Source organism: Coturnix japonica, chromosome 5 (assembly GCF_054131305.1).
Source record: "Coturnix japonica strain WE chromosome 5, WE-NBRP24, whole genome shotgun sequence".
NCBI classification, from domain to species: Eukaryota; Metazoa; Chordata; class Aves; order Galliformes; family Phasianidae; genus Coturnix; species Coturnix japonica.
The window spans coordinates 33,806,071-33,818,425 of NC_140667.1; the positions used below are offsets into that span (position 1 = coordinate 33,806,071).

At 36.3% G+C, this 12,355-nt stretch overlaps 1 protein-coding gene across 2 annotated transcripts in view; it reads left to right on the forward strand.

Annotated features, from left to right (window-relative positions):
- The window catches only part of AKAP6 (A-kinase anchoring protein 6), a 252,582-nt gene that overhangs the window by 43,050 nt on the left and 197,177 nt on the right, over positions 1-12,355 (forward strand). For both annotated transcript variants that reach the window (XM_032444905.2, XM_032444906.2), the window contains exon 2: positions 4,760-5,117. In XM_032444905.2, coding sequence (XP_032300796.2) covers positions 4,803-5,117 — 315 coding nt within the window. In that variant the 5' untranslated portion in view covers positions 4,760-4,802. The remainder of the gene's footprint in view (positions 1-4,759; positions 5,118-12,355) is intronic.

Below are 12,355 nucleotides of genomic sequence, written 5' to 3' on the forward strand. Positions count from 1 at the left end.
TAGCAGGCAGAATGAATATGAACTACACTGTATAAACAAGGAAAATGTGAATAACGAGTGCAGAATGAGTGAAGGCAGTCTTTCAAGGCTTGTGATGATTGATGAACTATATTATGGTTGATGTACACACTGTATGTTTTACATAAAAGCATTAGGATCTGATTGAGCGGAAAACCAGGGGAGAGCGAGATTGCCTATGTGATTAGTGGAAGGTAATCAGCCATCTGTTAGGCATAATGCATTTACTGAAAATGAAGATAGAAAGCATATGGGCGCATGTGCTTACACAGAATTTCTCACCTTTCATATAAGTACCCATGAAAACAGACAGAACTGTATATAAGGGACTTGGGGAAAAAATATACTCTTAATTCACCTTTGTAATTTTTTTTTTTCTACAACAAGAAATAGTCCAAGCTCTTAGCTGTATTGTGTAATTTATAAATGTATCCTTTTAGTGTATTGAAATGGTAGCTTCAGAAGTGATAGAAAACAGGTAGTTTGAGGTGTATTTTTTAATAATGGAGTCATAAATCACTCCTACACTGATAATGATGTCAATAAAAGGCTACATCCTGAAAATATTGATACATGAACTTTTATTATGACATTTGAAAATATGTTTTCAGCTGTTCATTGGCAGGTTTAAAGCCAGCTAGTTTATACAGATATTTTAGATACAAAAAGAATTTGGCTGATAGGAAATCCAGACTGCTTGCTGCCTAAAGCTGTTACCAGTGGAATCAGAATTTGACAGTGTAGAAAGCCAGACTTAGCTGTTCATTTTTATAAAGAATTTTAGCTGTGATAGTGGTCCTGTTGAGATGGGCAAGTATAACCATACCTATTTCTCCTAGTATTTTTTTCTCTAGGAACATAAACAGTGTAACTCAAATAAATGTATTCAGTTTTAATAAATGTTCTAACTTTTCGCTATCTGTGCATCTCATGAAAGTATAACAAACTGAGTAATTGAAATCAGTCACACAAAGTGTCTAGCACTGTAATGTTTGATCCTAAAGCAGCGCTTGGTGTGATTTATCCGTTCATAAATTTATCCATAGAATCATCCATTTCCTAGCAAATGTTTTAATCCATATTGATAATTTATTTTTTTTTTAAAGTCTCAACATTTATTGCTGAGTTTTATAAATTTCACTGGTGCTACTTTATTCAAATACTGGAACAGTTAAAGCAGGACTTTGTGTCCTACCTTGCTAGTTTTAGCTTTCATGCATATTTGATATAAATTAATGTCCGAAATATTAGGATATTGAGGGGAAAAAATATACAGCTTGGGTCACCAGATGTGAATGTGTACATAAGAATGGTGTGACAAGTAGATAACTATTATCTTCAGGAGCTGGTGGCTCCTTATGAGTGCATCTCTCTTTGAGGCTGCTGACTGGTCAGAGCCCACCCAGCATAAACATGTTTAGTGATCCAGAGAGTGAAACCAGCAGAACCCTGCACCTGCATTACCACCTCTGTAACAGAGCTTTTTCCATCTGCATCCCAAGGGCTACCCCAGATGCATCTCCACAGGGCTGGCATGAAGCCACCTGGCATCTCTTTGGGCCAGGGCAGCTGGGAGGGTCCTACTCTCCCCCCTGGTTTTGGTAGTCTTCCAGGGCAGCCATGAGCTTTCCAACTCGTGTGTTGGAGGGAGAAGGAAGAGCTTTTGGTTTCCCTTGCCTGCACCAGAGCTGCCTGACAGTGCCTTTTTATTCTGCCAGGAAGTGATATCTTGAGTCTGCGTACTAATGAGTCTGCATGCTGGTGTTCCGGCTCAGTTGCTCCTAGCTGTGACGGTTTCTCCTTTCAAGCATGTGTAGGCTTTTTTAAAGGTGTCCCAGACCTTGATAATTAGTAGCCAGGGTGTTGTAGTACCTTTGTAAGGTGGCCTTTTTTTTTTTTTTTTTTTTTTTTTTTTTAAGAGAAAGTACAGAGTTATTTTTAAATTCTTTCTTATTTTCTTTCTTGAAGTGCTGCAGCTTGCTATGTGATCTGGCAGAGAGAAAAGCCGTAAGGAACTTGACTCTAAGAGTGACTAGGATTAAGGAGGTATAGCTGCAGTGCTGGTGAGCTAGAGTAGAATCGAACGATTGTAAAAGCACCCAGGTCAGCAGGTTCCAGGCGGGTACTGTTTGTGAATGCAGTGCGTCAGAGCTGGAGCTGTGCTCTGCATGCCTTATGGGCTGTCTTTTGTTTGCTTCTTCAACAGCATGCTTTAATTTCTGTTTGCTAATTGCCTTAATGTTCTTAGTAGTGCTGAGTCATGTTGGAAAAACTGTTGCAGAGTGCCAGTGGGTTTTGTGTGTGTGTGTGAAAGAACTACTAAGCGAGTGCTGTATTTACTGTGTTTCTGCATTGTTTAGCGATTTGAACCCAACTGTTTTCTTGGTGGACTTGTTTAACCTGTTGGTTGCAAACATACCAAAATAAAGACTGTATTCACTTTTCTGTAATGTCATTTTTTGAGAGAGGAATTCATGTAAAGCATACACCTAAAATAAGATATTTTTACCTGATGGAACAGTTGATATATATGCTATAGAACTATGCTATGAGCAGCAGAATTTAAGGGCAAATGTCTTCAGATATAATTTGGTCTAACAAAATATATTTGGGGTATGTATGGCAATGGCATTTAAGTTGAAAAACAAGTGGTGAAAAGAGACGGATGTGAGATATGTTCAGTATACTGAAACTTTAATATTATGCAGTCTTTCTACAAAGCTTTTTGTTGGGCACGGTCTTATTCTGAAGTGTTTTACAAAATTGAGCTGAAGGAGTCAGAAATTGTGCAGGAGACGCTGCAAGTGACTGAAATTTTTCATTCTTTCCTTTGATTGCATGGATAGAAAATTCTGTTCTGAAGTACTAAATTAACATTAACCAGCTTGAGAGCAGTTTCAAATATTGTTTTGAGGGAATTATAGATGTGAAGGAGATAAAGTACTAAATAGGAGCAAGATAGGCCATAAAATCTAGCAATCAGTAAATGACTTTTTTTTTCCTCCCTTCTCCCCTCCTCCCCCGGCTCCTTCCCCCTTCTGAGCTATGAGAAGTAGACTGATGCCTGGGTGCTTCTTTGCTACTCTCACTTCCTGCAGGAGTAGTCATTGAATTCAGAGTCCACCAGAAATACTCAGGAATATAACTCAGTAGAGCATAGCTGAATTAGTAGTGAAAATCATTGGTGTCTTTTCTGCTGTCTTATTGCTGTTATGCTAAAAACTAAACTGTAGTCTTTACTCACTCATAAAAAGCTTGGGATGTTGCCCAAAGTAATAGCTCTATGACTGCATCCTTTGTTTTGTGGTCTTAGCATTATGGAGATGCAAGCATAAGTTGCTAAAATATAATGAAAGTATTTCTAATGTATCAAATTTGAATATTTCCAAAATTACAACTAAAAAAAATTACAAGTTTTCATAATTCTTTGGGTACTAAGTTCTAAGCCTGGCTCCATGCTGTTATGTATTCTTATTTTCCCTTGGGTGTAATGTCTACTGTAGCCTTCTATGTGTAGCTAGTGTGCACAGAGAAAGAGGGACTGAGCAAAATGTTTTCTTTCTTCCAGTGAATGTTCTAGGTCTATCATGAAAACATAGAGATCTGGGACTTCAATAAAGTCATTCCTACAAAAAGATGTTTTAATTTTAGGTATGCATTTTAACACTGAAGTATGGAATTCTCTACATATTTTGATAGAGATTTCTGTATTGCAACAGTTATTAATCTAACAAAACTAAAATAATTCAAATTTCAAAGCCAAAGCCTGCCTACAAACAGATTGACCAAGTGTACATACTAATTGTCAAAAATTTGCTGTTTTTCATGGTTTGAAGAGTTAATCAGGTGACACTCCTTTACCCCCTCTAGAAGAAACGGTGGGGGAAAGGAAGAGGGAAAAATCTAATTGAGGTAAGAGAAGTAGTTTATTAAAAAGAATGTGAGATAATACAGAATAATTAAGAATAGTAAAATGAAACAAAATACTGGAGGAGAGAAAGAAAATCCATCCATATCTTTATTGACAGGCCCTCTACCACTCACCTCCTGGAAGAAGACCAGAGAGCTCTTTTCCCATCACCCAGAGTTGGAAATCATATGCAGGCTCCTGGGAAATGCTGTGCATCTCAGTGTATCTTCCCCTTGGAGAGTTAGATCTCACATGAGACTGCTAGAAAATAAACAGCTGTGCTGTGCACTGTCTCTACACCCAACAGCCTGTCACGTGATGTTATGATCTGGAGTACTGATAAAACTAGAACACTGTCAAAATTTTTCTCATATATGACCAATAGTTGAATAGGCAACTGCAAAAAGAAATTCCATTAAACCTGAGATATTTTTCATTCAGTCATAAATTTCAGGCCTAAGAAAATGTATTAATGCGATATCTTATAAATATGAGACCTTTGTTAACTTGTGGGGTTCAGTAAAATTCTGTTTATTTTGTGGACATTTCTACAATTACAATATAAATATACTGAAAGTCAGCACATTGTTCCATGAATGAAAGCTGTTATCTCCAAGTTGATAGTCTGTGGTGGGAGAAATGTCCTAATGTTATTTTTCCTTAAAGAAGTTGTTCATCGTAACTATGAAAGTTAATTTGAAAAATCTACTCATTCTAAAACTGATACAATTCTGAATTTTCCATTTACTTCTAGTCTACTGAATTATTATTATTTTCTTCCCAGTAAATATGGTCTCATAACAGCAGTCTCTATTCTTTTTGTCTTTACAGAAATATATGAAAGAATTATGTTTTAGACTTTCCTGTGTTAGCCATGGATGTAGCACTCTCTCCAATGAGGACACAAGATCTGGACCCTGTGCCATCTGATGCGTCTCCCATGCTTATAAACATGACTCCTACAGTAGACGGAGATGGGGAAGAGGATGTAATGAAAGGGCTTGATTCTGGCCAGCAATATGACAAGCCACCTCCTCTACACACTGGGGCTGATTGGAAGATTGTTCTTCATTTGCCAGAAATTGAGACATGGCTTCGAATGACATCTGAAAGAGTCAGGGATCTGACTTATTCTGTCCAGCAGGACTCTGATAGCAGGCATGTGGATGTGCATCTAGTACAGCTAAAGGTAAGACTGAGTTTAACACTGCACACTTTTACATGAGAGTGGTTTCTTAAGCTTTCCTGCTGACAAAATAAACAAAAGGCTTTTTTATAATTGCTGTATTGTATTTGGCAGCTTTTGTTAAAAAACAGACCAAAGGAGAATCATTCTCAGACTTTTTTTTTTCTTGAAGTACTTATCACTCGATTTAGCAGCCATAATGCATTCACACTCTAAAAGAAGCAAATAAAGCACTGAAAGAAATCTACTCAGTTATCTTGAAAGTGCCCAGAAATATTCCCTTTGATTTTAATGGACTTAAGTCCATAACACTCCCAAATCTGTTTCCTAGTAAGCATGGCTGCTTACTTGAAACCTGAAGCAGTAGAATAGAAAGAGCGTAGCTCTAATGCCTGGGCTCTCAGTCACATGGAGGTTATGTTCAAGGCTGAACTTAGATGGGACTACATATAGAACAGTAAATACTTATTTTCTTTTTAAGTCTCTGACTCATTGTAAGAAATTAGAAATGATAAGATTTGAGTAGTCACAGTCAAAAAAATCAACCATTCTTTTGTTTTTTTCAGCAAGAAAATGCATTAGTGAGACTAGACTTGGAAATAAAATAAAATGGAATTTTAAAATGTGGGTTTTTTTGTTTTTTGTTTTTTGTTTTTTGTTAAATCTTCCCATCAACTCAACAACTGAAATTAATTCTATTTAAATAATTATAGCTCTCTTGATCCCAAATTTTCTTCTCTTTAACAATTTAGTGAAAATTCAGAGTAGAATTCAAACAAATATTCTCTGGAACTTTTGTGCATGTTCATTTGTATGGGTGGGTTTACTGCAGCACACTAACTATGCTTTTGAAGACTGCAAACCGCCTCCCAAACTAGTAAGCAAATGTTCTCTCTTCAGACTGATCTGTCTTCAGAGTTGTGCATTCTGAGGCCTGTTTATCTGAGCATAGTTTTCCTTAGTACTCAGCTCAATGGTATTTTATTTATGTTTATTTTTGGACTGAGGCATTAAGCTGTCTTAAAATACAACTCTGTGTATGAGCATTATCTGTAGAGCAGTTGTACGGTTATCAGTCTTGAGTTCTTTATGATCTATGCTCATGATGTTCTTCTGAGAAAACTGGGGTAGACTTTGCTAGTTTTTGAGCCCTTTCTGGCCTGTGTCTGGAACATTCAGAGCATTCTAGTGGCATTCTTAGTGGCTTTTTTCCATGTAAGCAGTTGCTGTTGCTCCTAGAAATTGTTCAGGTCTAGGAAAGGACCTGGTTAATGCAACTGTTGAAAAGAACGGAAGAATAACACGAAAGAATCTCAGTTATGTACCATTATCTCAACTGTGAGCCAGTGATAGGGGCTGGCACTGAGGCTATAAGAAGTAAACAATCCTGTGTACAGACCTTAGACTGACAGAGAAGTGCTCTTTTTCTGTAATGATTGATTTGCATTTTAAGACTTTTTAAAAATATTTGATGTTTTTTTTTAGTTTTATAAAAATTATTTTTTATAAAACATCTGGAATTGCAGTAAAAAGCCCCAACAATTCTTAAAAGAGACATTAGGAAAAAAAGAGTTCTGTAACTTGCTTGCCTTTAAAGCTGTGTACAGGCAAAGAAGAAATAATAGTATGAACAATCACGTGCTATGGAAATGCTTTAGATATATTTCAAACTGTTTATCCTTGCATTGTCTTGCATTATATCACTTAACAATTGTTGTTAGGTATTTCTAGGGCTTTAGCTGAAAGATTTCCGGAGTCTAGAGTCTCAAGTGTATATGATAAATGGACCAATACAGTAATCCATGCTTTATTTGGAGGCAAGTAAAATGTTCAGGAAAGAGGAAAAGTGGTCCATGTGGATACAATTATCTCATTGCATCTGAGCATAGTTGACTTCAATAATTGTGAGTACATCATGAAAAAAGCTATTTTCTCCAGGCTGTTTCATTTTGCCACAATTAATATTTTCAGTAAATGGAATTAGAGTAATTATAATGCAGACACCAGATGAAATCAATACATTAACAAAATAATGTTACTAAATCAAACAGTAATATAAGAGTTATTTTTATGTATGTTAGGTTTATGACGAGAATGATGAGCATAAGGCCTATCCATTTTCTCATTGTAAACTGCGAAGTACTATCATCTCATATATGCATGAATTTGTAATTAATGTATACAAGGGCTTCACTGAAATAATGCCTTCTATTTTATTTTGTTGTCCCATGACATCAAAGACAGAGGTTGGTGGTATGGAAGTAGCGACTGAGCCTTCCTGATAATATTCTGTTACATGTTGTTGTTGAGTGACAGATGGCAGCAGAGGGGCAGTCTAACAAAATGGCATCTGAAGTAAAAGTATGTATGAAGCAAAGGAGTGGAATTGAATTCCACCATGCAGAAGAAATTGTTCCCGTTGACATTAATTGACATTAACTAAATGTTTATAAAGACTAGAGAGTGGATGTGAGAGCAGTGAGGCAATGGGTGGTGTGTTTCAGCAGTGGCAGTAGCAATATGAAAGACAAGCCATGTTCCAAATGGCCATGCAGAGTTTTATGAGCACAGCATGCAGGCAGTTTTTCATGGCTGACAAAAATGCATAGCTAATTGTGGTCACTAAGTTGAAAAACAGTGTTTTGTAGATGAGAATTTGCTTTATCAAATAGTGTTATTTTGCTTTTTGTAGCTGTTGTAGTTTCAGCATAAATAAACAGGCATAATTTATATATGCCTATATACATATGAGGAAATAATAGGAGGAAGTTCCTAACCTGTGATCCTATCTCAAAGCTAGGTGTAGATCTAACATTAGTCTAATTTTTCACTCCTGTTTGATTTCAGGAGTTAGTCTCATTTTGTGGTCACTTCTAGTGTCTGAGGTGAAGAGTACTTTTTGCTTTAATCTCTCATTTTAGAGCTTATGAAAGTCTCTAAATATTATTTTTTGGTCCAGTTTAACCTCAAAGCCTCACTTTAAAAATATAATTAGAGGCTTCAACATCTTAGGATATCTACAGAGCATCCATAAGCGTTTTTTTCTTGTGTTTCCTCTATTAGTTTTTTAAATAGATTTTTCTGTTTGCTTTTTACAGTTAGAGACAGTCTTGTTATTTTGTGCTTGCCCAGCAATTGGAATGTTGAGTTCTTGACCTGTGGCTTAGGTTGAAAGGATGGTGTTCAAAGAGACATTTGGAACACCATTAACAGTGTACTTTAGCTTCTGGCTGACCTTGAAAAGGTCAGGTGGTTGGACTCAGTCATCTTTGTAGGATCTTTGTAGGATAGAAGCATTTTATTCTAATATTGGAAAAAAAAAATTCTTTTTGCTCTCTGCTATAATAATTTTCACTTTTCTGAGGGATACCTTCCAATTGATCTGGGTCCTTCTGGAAGTGATGTGCCCAGGCTGGACACAGGTCTCTGTGTGAGGCTTCACTGCTACTGCATAGACTGGAAAAAGTGTTTCACATATCTTTCAAATGATGTGCCCCAATTTAGTATTTTTTATTTTTTTTTTCACAACAGCAGGAGATAATTAACTCATATTCAGTGATTCCTTGTAACCCCGAAGATCCTCTGTGCCAGTTTGTAGTGTCTTATCTGTTTTATCTGTATAACTGTACATGAAGGATTTTGTCTTTGTACTTTGAACTTTTTATATTTTTTAGTTCTCCCCACTCCTTGACTTTAGTGCATCTGTGACTTTTTTGGTTCCAAACTTATAATCTGGAGTGTTCCAGAAGCTTCTCCCCTTAACACGCACACTGTTGTCAACTGCAATTTTAATAAATCTGCAGGTCTGACAAAAGCGAATGATAGAGACATAGGATTAAAGCCTATAATATTTTAACTTCTGAATATTATTTTTATACTGTGTGTTCATAGGACATTTTTTTCCTCAGCCAGCAAAGGTGAAATGACATTTTCATGCAGTTTTCTATTTGCTTCAGATGTCTCTTCTGTCTGGCTGTCAGCTGTCTTGTGGTGATGGGCTGATTTGATAATCTAGTAACTTATGTTACTCATTTGTTTTCCCTAAAATAATAATAATAAATCTATGTAAATATCAGATAATGTCTCTCTTGTGAAGATTTACTCTGGATTTCTGCTACAGATATGTCTCTGTTTTTGCTCTTTTTGCGATCAGGATTTCTGTTTCCTTTTGTGGCTGGTTCCTTGGGAATTTGAGCTTTTCCTGTCAATTTATTTGCTGCGTGACTTAAAAGCTTTATTAGCTGATCCTTTGAAAATACTTTCTTCTCTAACTTCTGCAGTGTCCTCTCTCAAAACAGACCAAGCAGCGTGAGTGGGACACTTGTATTGTGTCATCCCTTGGGAAATTTCCTGGAAAGCTCAGCTTCACATGAGTGTTTCAGTATAGTAGATGCATGACTCATAACTCTCCAGGGTCTGGAGTGCCTTGTATTAGTCTTTTGTCTGATCATCACTCTTAACTTGAGTTGTGCTGAGATTCATTTTCGTCTCTCTGGCACATTCAGTGAAGCTGTGGCCAATTGTTACCAAATAGTTGTGAAAGAGATGAAGAAAATTGTGGTTTTACTTCAAGCTAATCTAGAAGTCTGCACTACATCCTCAGCATCTGCTGAGATACTTTCACGATCCATTTAGCTATTTTATTCTGCAAGTTCTTGCTTTTACAGAAAATTTCTTCTTGAAATCCTCCTGAGGTCTGACTTGGATCCATTTTGCCATTCTTCTGCTTATTCTATATGGTTCCTTTACCCTCTCAGGGAAGGTTCTAGTGTTTCATTTCTCCCATTATTAGCTTTTACTGTTTGCTTTGGAAAAATTCTCATTTTGCTTGCGATGCCATTTTGGATAATCAGACATAAGCTTCTTTTTATGAGATGTCAATTAACTTACTGTGGAGCAAAATACTTCAACACCGCACATGCAGTTTGAACTACATATCTTTTGTTGCCATGTAAACAAACAAGCACTTTCTGTGCTGTTTTAATGTCTTAGATGTTTGCAAGACATTGATCTTTTCTCTTTCCAGTTAAAAGATTTCAGACATTCTCTTTTCCAGGATTCCTCACCAACTTCAGACATTTATTTAATGGATCTTCTGTCTTTCCTCCAGATTCCTAACAACATGATTTTCTTAGGATAGAAGTCAAATGGCATGTAGCCACTATCCTTTAGCCACCTCTGTTTCCGCTTATGAGGCCAAAGAATTTTTAGTTGCTTTTCTCTTCATATTTAAACTCTGGATGAGTATGAAGAATTACTAAGATATTAAAAGACATTTATTTCTAATGCATCTGCAATTAGATACAGCTTATTCCTTTGTTGTAGTTATTCCATTACAAACATTTTGCAAAATTATAAAATGAAAGTGCTATATGAATATTTCACTCTCATACTCTTATGTGGAATTTAGTAGGCTTTTATTGTGTAAAAAATGTTAAATGTTGCTGTTTTAACTGAACAAATAGTGAAGGCTGGACCAAATTACTTGTATGAGTACTTTCAACAGTTTTTTTTCCGTATAATTTTCTTTTAACAGTAAAAATCAGAATTTCAAAATTGTTTATAATAACCTTTTTAATTTCTTGTACCTGCCTTTATTGTGACCCATAAAAGGACAAAGATGCCAATTGCATTTATTCTAGTAGCATTGCTGGATTACTTCATCTATCACCTGATTTTCCCTAACATTAGAAACAGGGCTATTCATTCTTCTCAACTTGGTTTGATGCTTCTCAGTGGCCATATTATTCTGATGCTTGTGATGACATATTTTGTTTCTTCTGTTGTACTGCCCATCAGCTGAGCTAGTTAAACCACCTTTAACAAAGTGAACAGATGTCTGGTTCTGTCTCTATACTGTATAGACAACTTTATATTGTAGGAGTACTTGGAGAGATATTGAGAAAAGGTGCTGGGGGAGATCTCATTGCAGTCTTTCAATACTTGAAGGAGGCACACAAGCAGGAAGGGGAATAGCTTATTATGTAATCTGATAAGTGATATGACAAGAGGAGACTTTGCTTAAAATGGTGAGGCACTGGCACAGGCTGCCTGGAGAAACTGAGGATACCTAATCCCCAAGGCCAGGTTAGATGGGGCACTGGGCAACCTGATCTCATGGATGGCAGCCTTGCCCATGGCATGGGCGTTGGAAGTGGATGATCCTTAAAGTCTCTTCCAATCTAAGTAATCTGATGATTCCATAATGATTCAGTGTTACCACATCATCACTGGTAGTATTTTACAAATGATCACAGAAAATGTTAGTGTTGGTCCTTACAGAAAGTTGTGTATATGTTGTGTATATGATGAATGGACATAAGTTTGACACAACAGATAAATGAAAATGAATCCTTATCTGAAGAGGCTGTCTGAAATTTTGTTCAGCTGTTCACTTGCAGGAAATATATTACCCTGGAATACTTCAAGTGAAGTGTTGCTATGCAAATTTGAGATATACATAGATGTATGATGGGAAATCATTATTCTTAAATTCACAGAGGTATTTCTGAGAAGATTTCTGGGTGTGTTTATGAAAAGGGTTTCTCTGACAAACTTTTATGGCTTCCATGTGTGGTTGTTAGTATCAGTTCCTATAAAAGTAAACATCTGACTATAAATGTGTGACCTGTAGCTCAGCGCTGAATCTTTAAAGACATACTACTGTACTTAGATCTATGGACCAACATGTCTATAATGGTATAATGATAGCTTGATGGCTTCCTATATTGGCGTTTATCTTCTATGTATGTTTTTTCTATGCTTTGTAAACAAGATTCAATCCACAAAGGAAACAGTTTGGTGTATAAGAGCTGTATTTTTAGTTTCTTTGCCTCTGAACTGCTCGATGGAGTAGCAGTATTGATTTGGGCATTTTAGTGTAAATGCTGGGAAGGACAGTTTACCTGTCTCTAAAGTGAGACATGTAGACGCTACCACTTATGGGTATGCAACATCAGACACATGCATATCAGCTTTTCTTGTTTGCTAAGTAGTTAAGTGTGCTTTTTGTTTTTTTAATATTATTTTTCCCCTCAGTGCCCAAAGATATTCCTGTTTTGTAGAAAGGTGCAATAGAAAACATGGAGTACCAGAAATAAGTCTGAGCTTCTAAAGTCTACTAAATCAAACAATCATGCTGTTTAGAACTTGTATAGTATTTTCATGGTCTTGCTCAAACTGATGGTTTTAAGGAAAAAATGTGACTTGTTTAACACATTCTCAACATGCTTCACAAAAGT